General features: G+C 40.2%; 1 protein-coding gene across 1 annotated transcript; it reads left to right on the top strand.

The window, feature by feature from the left end:
• The first annotated feature begins 245 nt into the window (after positions 1-245).
• LOC134092767 (heat shock 70 kDa protein-like) lies at positions 246-2,922 on the top strand. Its single transcript, XM_062545833.1, has 2 exons — positions 246-369; positions 741-2,922. Exon 2 carries the CDS (start codon positions 749-751, stop codon positions 2,681-2,683), a length of 1,935 nt encoding a protein of 644 aa, XP_062401817.1. The 5' UTR covers positions 246-369; positions 741-748; the 3' UTR covers positions 2,684-2,922.
• Positions 2,923-19,514: the final 16,592 nt, after the last annotated feature.

Genomic DNA, 19,514 nt, shown 5'->3' with positions numbered 1-19,514 from the left:
TTCATTTCAGCACTCAATTTGGTACATGATAAAATGTAACATAAATGAATTTCGGAGCGGTAGAACCTTAGGAGAGACTACTCCAGTTAGTGTGTGGGTGTGTCCGTCAGTAGCCTACATAGCAAACATGCTGTACTCTTATTGGTCGATGCAGACATAGGACGATTTTATTGGTCAGAGTTGGCTGATAGTTCCAGAAACTGCTGGAGAACTTGTGCTGCTGAGATATATACTGTAGGTTGGAACTTCAGTAGTCAGACAAGTGAACGAGGAAAGCAGCGGTGCAGTTCTGAAAAATCAAGAAGAGGCAGAACAGGACTTTACTTCTAGAACATTTACCATCGAGACAACTTTCAACTTTCAGGCACTGTGAGTAAATATTATGTTGTCATGTCTCAAAAATGATTACATTTAGGCTACTGCTGGCATCTGAGGTGGTGCCAACGACTAATGCAGACATTGATGAATGGTGTTTAGATGACATTTAAAATGACGGCATTTCCATCGTTTGCTTTCGGATGTTTTATGGAATTACCCATCCAAAAGCTGGGAAAACAGTATATTGTGTGTTTTGTGTATTGTGTATTTTATTGTAGTTTGAATTGTAGTTTTACCTAAAAGCTTGCCAGTATATTGTAGAACTTGTTGGTAGTTCATTAGCGTCAGCAGTCTACATATTTACCTTGTAAAAGAATATGAAATTATATGAATTATATTAAATTGTTTTTGTTTTTGCGCAGAGTTCAAGATGTCATCAGCAAAAGGTGCTTCCATCGGTATTGACCTGGGTACCACCTACTCCTGTGTGGGGGTGTTCCAGCATGGAAAGGTGGAGATCATCGCCAACGACCAGGGCAACAGGACCACCCCGAGTTACGTGGCCTTTACAGACACAGAAAGACTGATTGGCGATGCTGCGAAAAATCAGGTGGCCATGAACCCCAACAACACCGTCTTTGATGCCAAGCGTCTGATTGGACGAAAGTTTGATGAGCCCGTCGTGCAGTCTGACATGAAGCACTGGCCCTTCCAAGTAATCAGTGACGGAGGAAAGCCCAAAGTTCAAGTGGAGTACAAAGGAGAAAACAAAACATTTTACCCAGAAGAGATCTCCTCCATGGTCCTGGTGAAGATGAAGGAGATTGCTGAGGCCTACCTGGGGCAGAAAGTAAACAATGCCGTCATCACTGTACCTGCCTACTTCAACGACTCACAGCGCCAGGCCACCAAGGATGCTGGAGTGATCGCTGGACTGAATGTGCTTAGGATCATCAACGAGCCCACAGCAGCAGCCATTGCTTATGGACTGGACAAAAGCAAGAGTGGTGAACGTAATGTCCTCATCTTTGACTTGGGTGGTGGCACCTTCGATGTTTCTATCCTGACCATTGACGATGGCATCTTTGAGGTGAAAGCCACAGCTGGGGACACTCACCTGGGTGGGGAAGATTTTGATAATCGCATGGTGGATCACTTTGTGGAGGAGTTCAAGAGGAAGTTTAAGAAAGACATCAGCCAGAACAAGAGGGCACTGAGGCGGCTGCGCACAGCATGCGAGAGGGCCAAGAGAACTCTGTCCTCCAGCACCCAGGCCAGCATTGAGATCGACTCTCTTTATGAAGGCATTGATTTCTACACCTCCATCACCAGAGCTCGCTTTGAGGAGATGAACTCCGACCTCTTCAGGGGAACCCTTGAGCCTGTGGAGAAGGCCCTGAGAGATGCCAAGCTGGACAAGTCACAAATTCATGACATCGTCTTGGTGGGAGGTTCCACCAGAATCCCTAAAATCCAGAAGCAGCTGCAGGATTTCTTCAACGGAAGGGAGCTGAACAAGGGCATCAACCCTGACGAGGCAGTGGCCTATGGTGCTGCAGTCCAGGCTGCCATTCTCATGGGCGACAAGTCTGAGAACGTCCAGGACCTCCTGCTGCTGGATGTGGCCCCGCTGTCTCTGGGCATCGAGACGGCTGGAGGAGTCATGACTGCCCTCATCAAGCGCAACACCACCATCCCCACCAAACAGACCCAAACCTTCACCACCTACTCAGACAACCAGCCCGGGGTCCTGATCCAGGTGTATGAAGGAGAGAGAGCCATGACCAAGGACAACAACCTGCTGGGCAAGTTTGATCTGACTGGGATCCCTCCGGCCCCACGTGGAGTTCCCCAGATTGAGGTGACCTTTGACATTGATGCTAACGGAATCCTCAATGTGTCGGCAGTGGACAAAAGCACTGGTAAAGAGAACAAGATAACCATTACAAATGACAAAGGCAGGTTGAGCAAAGAGGACATTGAGAAGATGGTGCAGGATGGAGAGAAATACAAAGCAGAAGATGACGCTCAGAGAGAAAAGGTTGCTGCCAAGAACTCCCTGGAGTCCTATGCGTTCAACATGAAGAGCAGCGTTGAGGATGATAACATGAAGGGCAAAATCAGTGAGGAGGACAAGAAAACCGTTGTTGAGAAGTGCAACCAGGCCGTTTCCTGGCTGGAGAACAACCAGATGGCCGAGAAGGAGGAGTACGAGCACCAGCAGAAGGAGCTGGAGAAGGTGTGCAACCCCATCATCTCCAAACTGTACCAGGGAGGCATGCCAGGAGGAATGCCAGCAGGAGCTCAGCCAAGCAGCGGTCCAGGGGCCAGTTCACAGGGCCCCACTATTGAGGAGGTGGACTAAGATGGACTTTGGAATGTATATGATAATGCACATGAAACCCATTACAGGGACATGCACTGGACTGTTGAAATGTCACTTTTGCATTGTGTGCCGTGCTCTTATTTGTCCAATTCTATGAGTTGAAAAGTGTTAATGTATTTAATTTACTGATTAGATCTCATTTTCTTTTTTTCAAAATGGTAAATACTTCTCACTTTATATGCATCTGCACTTTACATGTTAATAAAAATGGTCTTACATCTAAATTCTTGTCCTGTGACATGACTTATGTTCCCTCTAACCTGCGTGGGTGCGTGGCCGCACAGACCTCAGAATTCCTGCCTGCCATTAAATTATTCAGGCCACGCACAACATTTTATTGTCATTTTAATCTGACCACTAGGGCTGCAATTAGTCATTCATTAGTTAACATGAACATTTGCTGATGCAGAATTTTATTGTTGACACAACAGATTATTTACCTGAGCTTGAAAGGACTATGATCCATAAATGAAGGAATCCTTGGTGCTGTACAGAAATCAGTGAGACAGATTAAAAATGAGGTCATAATCAGTTTCCACCACATGTGATGTTTTGAGATATCATTAGGATGGTGTATTATTTCCTTGTCCTGTATTACACTATGTTGTTCAGCATGTGTTCAAATAGGGCCCCCATTGAGACTCTCCTGAAGAAAATGAAAAACACATTGCTATTATGATGTGCACATGATGGAGGTTGAACTTGTAGTGGTGAGAATTTGAATTTTGATCTAAGACAACACTGAAAACACTGAAGTGTGGTGAATAAATATAATGAATTTAGTAAGAATAACTGTAGAATACCCCAACCTTTTAGACCAAGTCTTTTGACATCAGGTCAGAGTCTCTAGAGCAAGATTGATGCCCATTTCAGTTATCTGAAAGAGATGTACTGTATGTACATGTTTAGGAATACATGTAAAGCTCCAGGAGCTGACAACATCCCAGGTCGTGTTTTCAAGGCTTGTGCATCTGAACTGGCTGAGGTCTTCATGGACATCTTTAATCTATCCCAGCTTCAGTCTGTTAATCCTGTGTGTTTCAAGAGGTCCACCATCACTCCAGTCCTTAAGAAATCAACAGTGAGCTGCCTTAATGATTACTGCTCTGTTGCTCTCACCTCTGTTGTTATGAAGTGCTTTGAACAGTCAATTAAAGATCAAATTACAGTACATCCTGCCTGTCTTCCACATTAGATCCACTCCAGTTTGCCTAGGCCAAACAGGTCCACAGATGATGCAGTAACATTCCTTTTGAACCCTGCTCTCTCTCACCTGGATAAGAGAACCACATATGTATGAATGCTCTTCATCAACTACAGCTCCACTTTTACTGAAACACCGTAGTTCCATCCAATCATGAAACAGAGAACATCATCTCCTCCACCCTAACCCTCAGCACTGGTGCCTCACAGGGATATGTGTTAAGCCCCCTGTTGTACTCACATGACTGCATGGCAACTCACACCTTAAACACCACCGTTAAGTTTGCTGATGACACACCATCATAATCATCTGTATCACGAGCGATGAGGCTTACAGAGCAGAGGTGGCAACCCTGACATCTTGGTGCAAGGACAACAGCCTGCTGCTCGATGTCAACACAACAAAAGGAGCTGATAGTGGGCTAGAGACTGCAGGTAGAGGAGCACAGACCCATCTACATTGGGGGCACAGCAGCGGAGACACACTCACACACCCACACTCTCTCTCTCTCACACACACACATGCATAAATACACATACACACAGACACTCACACACACACACACACACACACACACACACACACACACACACACACACACACTTGCACGCACAAACACATGAACACTCACACACACATAACACACACCCACACACACACTCATACATGAACACACACACAGACACAGATAACAGACACACAAATGTAGGCAAGCACACACATAGACACACACACACACACACACACACACACATGTTTTGTGGCATGTATGCCGTGAACGCATAAAGCGCATGCAGCGCATTACCTGGTGAAAAACAAAACCTGTTTTGTTAGAATATGAAGAGATTTATTTCAGTCGTGCATTAACTGTAAAATGCATTGTTGGTAGTGGTGGTGTTGGTGATTTGAAATGATATAACTGACTGTCCACTGAAGTCAGAACTTAAACAGCCTCAAAAATGGTAAACGAAATTCAGTGCACAAGAAGATTGCATTTTGCATTTTGTGCAAAAATGTTGGTAGTATTGGATTTTGATATTGAAGTATTGAAGAATCAGATGTCTATGCATTTATCTAGGCCTATGTGTCTGTTCACTATACAACAACAGGCTACTTTTACTGTAATGAAAATACAGTTGCATAATAAACCGCTCACAAAAAGTAAGGAAACTTGACTTTGGCCCATTATATCTCCCCTTTAGTAATACCAACCAGTAAAGTGTTTCATATCATTTTTATCGGTGATTTGTCACCTTTACAATGAGGTATAGCTTGTAAGCATAGGGCAATCATGGAATGAGCAATGCAGCCAAATGTCTGAGTAGTGCCAACCAAAAATGTGCCAAAATGGCCAGTAATAGGGTTCTGCTGCCAGACATCTCGTTTTGGGCTTCAAGTGCTACCAGGTGAGTTTAGATACCGGGATGAGATTCAGGAGCCAGTGGCAATTGCATATCTCCAGAATATGGGACCAAATGCCATACTCCAGGATGACAACGCTCGCCCCCATAGAGCTGGGATCATCAGAGAGTACCTCCAGAATGTGGGAGTGGAGAGGATAGAATGGCCTGCCGTGACGTGAGTCCAGACCTCAACCCAATTGAACACTTGTGGGATCAGCAACAGAACCAAGTTGGCTGACTTAACAGATCCTTATCGAGGAATGGAATGCCATCCCACAGCAGAATGTAGCCAGGTTGGTGACCAGCATGAGAAGAAGGTGCCAAGCTGTTGTGGCTGCATATGGATCCTCTACACCCTACTGAGGACCCTGACACTGAGTATAAAATGAACGAATGTATGCCTAACATGTTTTGTTTTCCTCATTTCTGTGGGAGAGTGCAATCGTCAATGCTTGAAGTAACAAAGGTGAATTCCAACAGCATAACAGGCCATTGTGGCACATTTTTCGTTGGCACTACTTACACGTTTGCTTGTGTTGCTCATTCCATGGGAGCCCAATGCTTACAAGCTGTACCTCATTGTAAAGGTGACTAATAAACGATGAAAATTACATAAACACTTTAGTGATTGGTATTATTAAAGTGGAGATATAATGGGCCAAAGTCAAGTTTCCTTACTTTGTGTGAGCGGTTTATTAGCCATTATACATTTTGAAATATAAAAAGCACATAATATTTAGGGATGAGGTTCAATGAGTAGCCCTCCATATCATTTCGGGTCCTTTCCTCATTCCCAGAAAGGTTGGAGGTCCTTTCCTCATTCCCTGTTTTAGGGAAATATAAAAACTAAGGTTTCTGTTTCTGTTACGGTCTGAGGACTGGCTCGCAAGATTAGACCCAATAGCAGACATGAAATCAGGAATTGTAGGAAAAAGGGACAATGTCAAAACTTAGCTTCAAAATGGTTGTTCAAAAATAAGGAATCCCTTACAGTGTTTTGTTATTAATTTATGGAGCAGACACGACAGACCTGTTGTAGGTTTTAGCTATCACTTTACTGTAATCAACTGACCAGCGCCGCCTTGTGGCTTCCACATTACATGTATATCAGGATGTAGTATTTATATCATGACACAGGGCAAGAACAAACTCCACAAAACAGGCCAGGCTAAACAGTCCAACACTCCAACCAAAACTCACAAAAACTTGGCACAGAGGACACTTACGATACAGACTTACAACTTAGGACTGGCGTGGCTGAAAGACTCAAAATAATCCAGCAAAGAACACAAGAAGAGACAGGGTTTAAATACACAGAACTTAACAAAACTAACAAGACTGCAGGTGGAAAGGAACAATGCAATAATCAGGGAACAAGGCTTAAGGGAGGGATAGGGTCAAGGAACAAAAAACCAACAACATGACAACTAGAAACAGGAACACAACAGGAAGTGACATGATATGGAATGACATGGCAAACGCAAGAAATACAGAAAATACATGGCCAGGACCTAAAGATCCTGGGCCGGATCCTGACAGTTTCATGCTCATCTTGTCATACAAGATGAATTTACTTGAATCTGTAAATTGTGCATTTTCAAATTAAAGTTAATACTATCTTTTTGAATTGAACTTAATTCCTTAAAGGAACACTAAAGCAATTTTACTCTGTCACACGCAGAGACTGCAATGGACAATAAAGGCTGAGGATTATTGGAGCTGACCTCCCTTCCATCCAGGACCTGTACGGGTCCAGGGTCAGGAAAAGGGCAGCAAAAATCTCTACAGACTCCTCACACCCTGGTCACAAACTGTTCAACCTCCTTCCCTCTGGTAGACGATACAGGGCACAAACCAGGCGACACAAAGACAGCTTCTTCCCCCAAGCTGTCACTCTGTTGAACACTCAGAAATAGCAACCACCCTTACACTGAACAAAGTGAATCAACCTGTTCTGCTCATCTACCTCATATCATGTGCACTTCAATCTTACAGTTACAATATTGTTATTAATATATCATCATTGCATTTTACTGCCTGGCCCTTGCACTATATTTATATTTAATCTTAAACCTCAGTCTATACTGATACTGCAGTATCAATTGTATATTGCATCCTGCGTCTTGCCTATGCCTGTTGGGGTGTTCATGACCTTGACAGGGACAACAAGGCCATGCTCCCCCTCCGGACAATTGTTTTACCCTATCTCACCCATAGCATCTATTTATTTGTAAATGTACATACTGCATTTGTTACTTTATTCTTATACTTACTGCTTACTGCCCTTATTCTTTTTTTTCTTTTTCTTTTCTTTTTTTTTATTATTGTTTTTTATGTCATTGTTGAGAGATTAAAGATTAACCGGAGTCAAATTCCTTGTTGGTTTACGTTTCAGGCTACTGTCTATATATCCTACATGTAGCTACTGATAAGCTCAATGACGTTGCACTGTCCTCAGTCATTCTTTTCTCTGCCATATCTTTACTCGGTCATATCTTTTCTCATTTTGGAACACGCAGTCGATCATCCTATGGCTTAGCAATGATCATCTTGAAAAATAACATATAGTGTGATTAATACTAAGCTATTTCTTATGTCTGTTTATTATGTCTGCCAGACTGGCTTTGTTGTTGCCATTTGTAGTGATTACTGTAGATTGGCTCGTGATTTTTCTGGAGTTGTGCCTTCATTGCCTGTTCTACAGTAAGTATACTTTCAATCTGTTTAGTTAGTTGCATCGATAGTAACTATGAAACAACATTAAATAATTGATCATTTTTGTAGGCTATGCTTGTACGCAAATAAAGACAAGAACCAGTGAATTCCAAATGACAACACAATTGTTTTATTTTAAGTGAGAGAATTATACAAAACAAACAAAAATGTTAAATATTAATAAAAATGGTTCGCACCAGACTCTAATGAATTATGTCCTCTACAGTTGCTTAAAATGTACAATTAGGCTACTTTGGCTCCAACAATTTTCATGATTACAAAATATACAATGGGGTTACGTCTGAATATTTCCTGCAAAAAGCTAGGTGAGAAAAATCAGTGGTGAATCAGCGGTAGTTTAGGCACTGTCCACCTGAAAGGCCCAGTGGAGCCTGCTGACAAACGGCTAAAATGATGCGATTTACAGTTTTTTCCAATCGTATACACACTAAAATTAAGGTTATCAGACAGTTAACAATACTTAACACTTAAGAAGCAAAACACCTGCGCAGAGCAGTACAACATTAAGCACAAATTCAGCTTCACACTTTTTGCAAAACATTACACACAGTGAATGTCAAAACGTAAAACACATTTTAACACCTTAGACACAGATAAAGATTGTTAGGTACTTCCTTCTCATTACAAAGCCCTGGCTTGCCAATGACCACACTAATGAACAAATTGAATAATCACATCCACCAGGTGTGTAAGCACGCATGTGCAAAATTGAAAACGCAGCACTCAGGTGTGTTATGCTCGATCCTCGAGGGGCGTTCCCACTGATAACTAACTAACTATAACTAACACTGGATAGACTATCCCATTGTTTTCGCCCCATTATTCTTTATGTCGATCAGTGAGGATCGAGGCCCGAGGAGCGAGGGAGGATGTATAAAAGCCCAAATGAGAGGCACCCTGTGATGTGGATGAACTCTTATGGCTTGATCCAGCTAGACGGAGAGATGATTACAGTTTTACGTATTGTTGTTACTTGTTTGTATTGTTGCTTTAGTTTTTCTTCAGTGACTGTAAGTGTACAGTACTTTTTATTTGTGTACACATTTTTATTTTTCTACACTTTACAGTAGTAAGAACTATAATTTTTCCATTTTCTGTTGATTGACTTGTCACTGTAACTGAACATATGGTACAGTGAAAGAAAGAAATATTGTCTTCAGCATCAGTTTTGTGCATTGCTTGATGAGGGTTCATCAAAAATATTTTTGTCATCTAAATTATCCTAATGCTCTCAAACAATATGTCTGAATAAGATCCATATATTGGAAGAGGGTTTTTACAGATGTGTTTTGAATTTATTGTGTTGTGTGTATAAGATAGCGACAGTGTGGAATCATTCAAAGAATGTGTTAGAGATATGAGAACAGTATAAGGTTTTATCAATGTGTTTATTGTTTTGACAGAAATATTTCATTTTGCTGACAATCTGTTATGTTCTGCTGATTGGGTGTTGTGTTTGGTTAATTGTGTGATGTGTTTAGACAAAAAGAGCCCCGTTTTCAAAATTGTGTGTAAACGATTGGAAAAAACTGTAATTAGCTATCACTCGTAAAAAAGGGTTCTCGGCGTGCTATATAGAACCATGCAGGCTTTAAAAAACCCTTCGGGCAAGGCTATTCAACTTCATCACCAAGTTTACATCTGTGTGAGCTTCTGATAGCTCATTGTTGTCTCAGCTGTCCACCCAACCCTCTGGACTAACCCCGAGATGTGGTGCATCAAGGTGAATGACAAATCCTGCTGGAAGGCTTAGACTCCTAGAAAAAAAAGTGTCTTCGCAGGCCACCCAAAATATGACGCTTAAATGCTGAAATGGCTCTATTGTGGCTTTAAAGGTCATGCGTTCATAAGGATCCAGCTACACTGAACAAGTTCTGTCAAATATAAACTAATAGTGAGTGTGGTGCTGTGGACAATCCTTTATTCTGAGATACATCCATATAGGCTTTCAAAACAATTCCAAACAGACGGTGCTTATAGAGCAGGTCCAGATTATTTGTCAAATAAACCAGTAAAACAGCATTTAACATCAGGATTACTGCTGTCAATATGAAAATGCTTGTATTATGAGTATGTTCCAGCGCTCTGGGCCCACTGAAACGTTTTAACCATAAATTAGATTGAATTAACGAGCGCGCCCAGTGTAACAGGCAAGCTACGCGATATTGTTCTTTTTTTTTTTCAGAAAGCCAAAGGGTTCCTTCGATGAGTCTTTTAAAATGGTTTAAAGAGCCATTTAGGGGTGCCATATTTCTGGTTCTATATAGCACACTTTTTTTTCTAGGAGTCTAAGCCTTCCAGCAGGATTTGTCATTCACCTTGATGCACCACATCTCGGGGTTAGTCCAGAGGGTTGGGTGTAGCCTTAAAGGTTTGGTTATAAACCAAAGTCCAAATGTGCTTGAGGTGTGTATAGTCATAATAAAGTATTGCAGCTGAAGGCGCACAGTCGGTAAACTTCGACCCTTATGTCTCCTTGTGATACTGTAATGGGAAAAAAGCATAGAGCTATATCACCATATTTGACACTGCAATGTTAATTTGTTACTGTGTAACCTAGGACTATTGCTGACATCCAGCAATATGCTGTTTCCACTACCTCAGGGGTCTCAAACTCAAATGAGCTGGGGGCCACTGTTGCCAACATCATCTGATTGGGTGGCCGGACCATGTCAGTGTTCAAGGATAATACCCCCCCTGAAAATGCAGTGTTTATTTTTTATTTTTTCCCGTCATATTTTTGGTCAACGATTCTCAGGACACCGTAACACCGGGGCACATGAAACTTGGTGGGCATGTACATGTAGCCCCAGTAGACTTTTGCGGAAAAACTTTGTTTCATCCCCGAAGCCCAAAAATGACAGTTTTTCCTACATAACTACCTGAACCGTGGCACCGAGGATGACAAAATGTTTATGGTATGTTGGTCTCAAGACCCTGCATCAACTTAGCTTATAACCAGTCATTTGTGATTTGCACCCCCATGATAAAAATGTAAAATGCAATGTAATATTGCTTTAATTGCCCCAATCTTCAGATGAGATGATATGAACTGCACCAAATTTCATGTGCATGCATGATTAACCTGACACCCTCTGGGAGTATGCCAAGTTTTGTGGAATTTCATCCATGGGGGGCTATAAAATAAATGGATTTATGTTTACATTCAGGACTGTATACCCATCGGCCTGTAGATGGTGGTATTAACCCTCTGGAGTCTAAATTTGAAAAACTGTTCCAAACACACATCTCAATCTCTGCTAGTTTTTGTCCTAGAAACATATAAGTGACACCATTAGAAACCTTTAATCAACTAGTTTCCAAATATATATGTTTTAAAAGAGAATGGTTGCTACGGTCATACACACACACACAAACACACACACACACACACACACACACACACACACACACACACACACACACACACACACACACAGACACATACCTATACACACATGCACCAGCACACACACACATGTACATACAAAATTACACAAGCACATGCACAAACATGCCCACACGCATGCACACACACACCCTCACACACACCCTCACACACACCCTCACACACACACACACACACACACACACACACACACACACACACACACACACACACACACACACACACACACACACACATCTGCAAATCCGTTTTGTCACTGTGAGGAAAAAAGTTTTGTGAGTTTGCAAACAGTTTTTGCACGCACGGATTTTCCATTTGCAAGTGCGCATCAGTTTTCTACAGACACAAAACAGATCTATGGATACGAAACGAATTTACAAGTCCAAAACACCGCCAAAAGTCATGTGACCTAAACAGCCAATCACAGCACTGCTTACAGATTGGCTCGCTTCCTTAATTCTCATAACACTCAAAGCAAATGTGTGTTCAGCTCTCTGTCAAGCTCGCTGCTCCTGCACCTAAATGGTAAGCAGGCATTTCTTTATCTAACGTTAATGTCTTATTGTGAAATTGTACTAAATTAAATTCTGGCATGTTTACAGTCTATGTACATCGTGCTCTCTAACTTACAAACTCATTTTGTGCTTGTTGGGCCAACGTATGATAAGTAACATTATGCTAGCTAGCTAGGCTACTTGCTGTTGTCAAATCAATGTTCTTAGACAGGTCATTTGCTCAAACTTTTGGGCCTAGTTTTTGGTCAAAGTTTTCTCAATGGATTCCTGGTCAGAACCCCTATTGGAACAGATTAAGACTTGGGGCATGTTAAATTTTGGCCAAAAATGTAATATGGCCGCCGTATGGGCAATTCCATATCAGTTGGAACAGGTGCGACACCATGGTCCTCAGTTTTTTATCTACGTTATGGCTGTTCATCATAATGCTAGGTTAACGTTACATGTCTCATTTATAATTAGGCATGCCTTAGTTATCAGTAAGTTATACTTTATTATGTGTATAATTTGGTTTCACTTGTAAGTAGCCCTCCGTTTCAGTTGAACATATTGATCTAACTATCATCTTTTTCCTTCTAATTCTGTTAGGTACCGAGTGGTCTATGGATGTTACTCTGAATGGATGGCAGTGAAGCACAGCACACATGAATTTCTAAACTAATAAGAGTCAATAAATGCACTTTCAAACTGATGAGACGTTGTCAATGGCTATTTGAGCTGTGGTAGGTTTAATTTCTCCCTTTGCCCTGTACAAGAAACAGACATAATTTTGTTCCGTCCTTGCAAGGAATATACTTAGCTAGCTATATTAAAACTGTTAACGTTACTAGTGCTCATGCAGTACAACGTTTATAGATATGAAGCATTGTAGATTGCTAAAACTATCCATGAGACTTGCATGATCACATCTGTTGACTTTCCACGTCAGCCACAAGCTGATTGGCTGACTGGCCGTTCAGTTAGCAGTGATTGGCTGTTTAGGTCACATGATTTTTGGCGGTGTTTTGGACTTGTAAATTCGTTTCGTATCCATAGATCTGTTTCGCGTCTGTAGAAAACAGATGCGCACTTGCAAAAAGAAAATCTGTGCGTACAAAAAATGTTCGCAAACTCACAAAACTTTTTTCCACACAGTGACAAAATTGATTTGCAGATGTATAAATCGTTTTTACATGCACAGAAAAAATTACAACTACAAAATCTTTTTGCATGTACACAAAACATTTTTACGAGCTCAAAATATTTGTACAGACACACAAAACCTTTGGCGAGAATTTTATACCATACACACACAGTACACACACACACACACACACACACACACACACACACACACACACACACGCACACACAGATGCACAGTGCACACACACACACACACACACACACACACACACACACACACACACACATCTTTGAGTATGTTTTGTGAGATGCAGCACTGTGAGACCACTGGAGCTGAGAAGTGAGTGTGTCTGTGATGTACTATAGCCTGTGTGTGTGTGTGTGTGTGTGTGTGTGTGTGTGTGTGTGTGTGTGTGTGTGTGTGTGTGTGTGTGTGTGTGTGCATGGGTGCGTTTCTGTGTGCCCGTGTGTGTGTGTGTGCGCATGTGTGTATATGCGTGTATGTGCATGTTCTGTGTGTATTCTGTGTGTGTTCTCTTTCTTTCTCTCTCTCTCTCTGTGTCTGTGTGTGTTCTGTGTTATCTGTGTGTGTTCTCTCTTTCTCTCTCTCTGTGGGTGTGTATGTGCCTGTGAGAGTGTGTGTGTGTGTGTGTGTGTGCACATGTGTGTGTATGTGTGCGTGTGTGTGTGTGCCTGCGTATGTGTGTGTGTGTGTGTGTGTGTGTGTGTGTGTGTGCCTGCGTATGTGTGTGTGTGTGTGTGTGTGTGATCTGATATTGGAGTGACAGTGACGGCACAGAACACAGTGAACATACACATAGAGACACATAAAACACACACACACACACACAAGCAGACACACACACATGCACTCATAGACAGAGAAGCACTAATACACAAAAGCAAGCGCACACATGCACACACTCATTTACATACATAAAAGTTGCAGTAGGCCAGGGGATGGAGTAGGCAATGGAAACAAAAGCGAGATTGATATTTGCAGAGAGAATGTGCAGGACTGAGCGGCGGTCATATTGTGTATCGCTTTGGCGGTACATCTAGTTAAGCACATGTTACGCTTCTCCTGCCATCTTTTTACACAAAATTCCCACTTTCCTCGGACCCTCCTATGTATTTAGAGAAACCTCCTGTAGAATACAGTTTTTTTTTTATTGCTTTGACGCAGTAGTCGACTCAAAAAGCCATTTTTCAAAACTCTTAACGCAAAGGCCTAAACAGTGGCACCAATGGTCAAAATGACTCATTTTGCCTGCAAAAGGCTCTAACTCCTCCAAAACATTTAAAATATGGACCAAAAGCAAATTTTGCCCTCAAACAACACAAATTGCACACAAGTGCATAAGCGCTTCCAATCAGTCATTAGACAAGGGGCATCAAAATACAAAATTCAGCTCTCAATGTGAATCAGTGCTGCGCTACTGGTCAGCAGCTTACGTATCAGTGCCAATTTGCTTTCTTGCAAAAAATAGATCCAGAATCATATACAATGATTCTGAAAAAGTTTATTGAATGCAGTATTCATTCTTTTTTTTTAGAGAGAGATTGTGGCTAAGATATGAAATATTCCAACAGAAACCACATATATCATATGAAAGAAAAAAATCCAGTAAAATCCATCACTGTGTAAGACATAAGGAAAATAAAAATAACAATTCTGTACAATACTGTAAAGAAAAAAAAATCTCTTCTAGTCAATTCTTACTCTCACTCTCATCTGCCTAGACAATCCATGCTTGCAAGTTACAACACACAACATGGCACCTTTTACAGTTTTTTCCGATCATTTACACACAATTTTGAAAACGGGGCTCTTTTTGTCTGAACACATCACACAATTAACCAAACACAACACCTAATCAGCAGAACATAACAGATTGTTAGCAAAATGAAATATTTCTGTCAAAACAATAAACACATTGATAAAACCATATACTGTTCTCATATCACTAACACATTCTTTGAATGATTCCACACTGTCACTATCTTATACACACCAACACAATAAATTCAAAACACATCTGTAAAAACCCTCTTCCAATATATGGATCTTATTCAGACATATTGTTTGAGAGCATTAGGATAATTTAGATGACAAAAATATGTTGATGAACCCTCATCAAGCAATGCACAAAACTGATGCTGCAGACAATATTCATTTATTTCACTGTACCATATGTTCAGTTACAGTGACAAGTCAATCAACAGAAAATGGAAAAATAATAGTTCTTACTACTGTAAAGTGTAGAAAAATAAAAATCTGTACACAAACAAAAAGTACTGTACACTTACAGTCACTGAAGAAAAACTAAAGCAACAATACAAACAAACAACAATACATAATACTCTAATCATCTCTCTGTCTAGCTGGATCAGGCCATAAGAGTTCACCACATCACAGGCTATGGGTGCCTCTCATTTGGGCTTTTATACGTCCTCCCTCGCTCCTCTGGCCTCGATCCTCACTGATCGACATAAAGAATGATGGGGCGAAAACAATGGGATAGTCTATCCAGTGTTAGTTATAGATCAGTGGGAACGCCCCTCGAGGATCGAACATAACACACCTGAGTGCTGCGTTTTCAATTTTGCACATGTGATTATTCAATTTGTTCATTAGTGTGGTCATTGGCAAGCCAGGGCTTTATAATGAGAAGGAAGTACCTAACAATCTTTATCTGTGTCTAAGGTGTGAAAATGTGTTTTACGTTTTGACATTCACTGTGTGTAATGTTTCGCAAAAAGTGTGAAGCTGAATTTGTGCTTACTGTTGTACTACTCTGCGCAGGTGTTTTGCTTCTTAAGTGCTAAGTATTGTTAACTGTCTGATAACCTTAATTTTAGTGTGTATACGATTGGAAAAAACTGTAAGCCTGCAGACTTATTGCAAATTGAAAAGTTGTGTGAAGCAGTGTCAAACAGGTGCTTCAGTGATTTCATACTGGGCAAGAAGTTTCTAAGAGATGGGAACATATAGTTTCTGTTTGGTTACCACAGCTAAAGCAATGGAGTTTGGATTGCTTGAATGACATCTGCGTTAACTGATTTGCAAAAGGGTGCGGGAAGTGTGTCAAAACAATGACAATGGGTTAACTCATTTGCAAGAGGTGTCTTTTGCTCTGCTGAGAGAGTGATGATGAAGACTGAGAGGTCACTAGTTTCTTCGACCAGGTCAAAGCAATAAAAAAAAACTGTAATAGTTTTACTACAAATTGTGTCTTCTTTTGTCAACAGATTCTACGCTGTTCAAACTGAGATACTGCTATGGGGTGTAATTCTTCAAAAAGGGGTATAGTCACCATGCCATGCCTGCTGGTTTCAAATGACAATTAAAAGTGATTTGTGTGATTTGACTAAAATAATCAAATGACTATAATTTCTTTCCCAATGTGTAGGTGATAAACAGCCGCTGCTGGATGGTAATTGTTTTGGTTCTTTTATTCTTTCTAGTCCTTCTTCTTTTCTGTTACAGTTTTTGCCTGTTGCTTGAACACATTTTGCAAAACTTTGCTCACTGTGCCAGAACTCTACACACAAGTAAACATAACACAACAGGAAATATACCTTTCACATCTATGTCAAATTGAAACTCTATACTATCAGTACCTAAACTCTGCGATCAAAACCTAACAATCCTTTGTCAAAATGTAACTCTGGTGACAAAATGAACACACTTGCGTCATTAAGCATACCCTGCATGGCGTTGCCATATGGCAACAGATGATTTATCTTAGTGTTTCTAATTGGCAATAACACAAAATCTACATTTGACTATTTTTATTTGAAAAATACATTTTCAACAGATATTTCTACAGATAGGCACTATGGTGACCACCACCACCTATGCGCTACCTCTGGGTGGTCAAAAGTCTGAATTTAGGCATACCTTTTTTGAGGAAAAAAAAATGAAAACACCATCTTGACTATGTAAACATGAATCATTTATCATTAAAACAACTTTATATATAATGATTTTTTTGGAAATTGGCAAAATGTATTTGTTGCCATATGGCAACACCATGCGAATATGGAACTTTTTTATGTCCATTCAAATGAATGGCATCATAGGATTACAATAGTAGTACGATACTCTGGGAATATATACAACTTTTGACAATATTTTGAAGTAAAAAAAAATCCTTTTTTACACTTTTATTTGTAATTCCAGACATATTGGAGTCTTTTAGGATAATGGAAATGTTTACCAATGTGCAAACTGTCTGTGGAATGAGGTTCAGATAGTATACAGACTGGAGCGGTAAAGATGTATTTTGTGTTATTTTTCACTACACAGTCAGCTAGACATGCTGTTTTCATCATTTTTGTTTGGGATTTTGGGAAACATAAAGGCACATTGTTGTCTTTTCCATCAAAGAAGTATAAGGATTAGCTATAATGCTGCAATGAGGAGAAAAAACATTGATGTATAGCGGATAGAGACTGCAGTCACTCATCCTGTCTCTTTGGCTACAGCTTTAGCACCTGAGGCCCAAAGTTCAAGGGCAAATGGGGTGACCCTTCTCTCCTCTCACTATAAATGGTGTAAGAAGTGGGCTGGCTTTCTGTGGAACCATAGCCTTCCAAGGCGGACTACACTATGGCAATATTACCATATAGTCACTTTATCGCCCAAAATACAGTTAATTTTGTATTATATTAGGTTTACAAATATATATATCAGAGCATACCTAATGTAAGCTTAATTTGGTTCATTTCTAAAATATTTATAACTAAATAAAAATACGTTTTTAAGGAAAAATCAGATTTTACAGCATTTTCCATGATTGCGCAGTGTTGCCATATGGCAACAAATTACCAACTACGGTCCGTGTACAAACTACCCCCCTTTTAATTTTTTTTATTTCCCTTATTTAAACCATTGTAAATAAGAAAAAAACATAAAAACATTTTTTTTACAGTTTTTGCCTGTTGCTTGAACACATTTTGCAAAACTTCGCTCACCATACCAAAACTCTACACACCAGTGAACTTAACACAACACTAGGAAATAAACCTTTCACATGTATGCCAAATTGAAACTCTTCTATCAGTACCTAAACTCTGCAAAAACCCAACAATCCTTTGTCAAAATGTAACTCTGGTGACAAAATGAAACACACTTGCATCATATGCATACACTTGCAAATCAGGAGGAATACACTAGTCTACTTTATATAAAACATATTTGCTTGAATACATTTAGAAAAACTTCACTCATTGTGCCAAAACTCTACACACAAGGAAACAATGACACAACACTGGGAAATATACCGTTCACATCACCATTTCCAATGGCTAAACGAATGGTCTTTTTGTAGATGGCTGATTGGTGTTCAGTTTTGCAAGTAGGTGCGTTCAGGTGTGTATTTGAGTGGTTGCAATTACCCGATGTGTTTTGTATTTTGGATACATGTGTTTAACAAATGGTACTCTGAGATTTCATTTTTGAACGAAGTGTCTATGTATGACATAGAGAGTAGTATGCAGGACCAAGTGTGTTGCATAAAGGAGTAAGTGTGTTGCAGAATTGCAACTAGAGTGCAAAGCAGCACTTTTGTTTAAGGTATAGGTACATGTGTTCGAGATATGGCAACAAAACTTCAAGTTGTGTTACTTTAGTCTAAGCATGGGTCTATAGTGTTCAAGCAACAGGCAAAAACTGTAAGTATACTGTAGGTGATAATTCATGCAGTAGAGGGTTAAGCATACACTTTCAGATCAGGAGGAACACACTAGTCTACTTTATATAAAACACCTTGCTTGAATACATTTCGCCAAACTTCGCTCGAAACTCTACACACAAGTACGACATGACACAACACTGGGATACAGTATATACTGTACCATTCACATCACCATTTACAATGGCTAAACTGAGGGCTTTTTGTAGATGGCTGATTGGTGTTCAGTTTTGCAAGTAAGTGCGTTCAGGTGCGTTCAAGGTACGTTGTGTATTTGAGAGGTTGCAATTATCCGATGTGTTTTGGATACATGTGTTTAACAAATGGTACTCTCAGATTTCATTTTTGAACGAAGTGTCTTATGTATGACATAGAGAGTAGTATGCAGGACCAAGTGTGTTGTTGCATAAAGGAGTAAGTGTGTTGCAGAATTGCAACTAGTGCAAAGCAGCACTTTTGTTTAAGGTATAGGTACATGTGTTTGAGATATGGCAACAAAACTTCAAGTTGTGTTACTTTAGTCTAAGCATGGGTCTAGTGTTCAAGCAACGGGCAAAACTATAATTACAAAGAAATATAAATTAACTTTGAAAATCTACTGTATTTTTTTTTCTTGCAGATTACACACAAATGTATAACAAACTTGAACTTGTCATTATTGGATGTCATGGTTCAGGGAAAAATGATGTCGGGAATACGATCCTTGGCAAAAAAGTTTT

The sequence above is a fragment of the Sardina pilchardus genome, chromosome 1 (genome assembly GCF_963854185.1).
Source record: "Sardina pilchardus chromosome 1, fSarPil1.1, whole genome shotgun sequence".
Classification (NCBI taxonomy): Eukaryota; Metazoa; Chordata; class Actinopteri; order Clupeiformes; family Clupeidae; genus Sardina; species Sardina pilchardus.
This window is presented reverse-complemented; position numbering and strand designations above follow the sequence as displayed.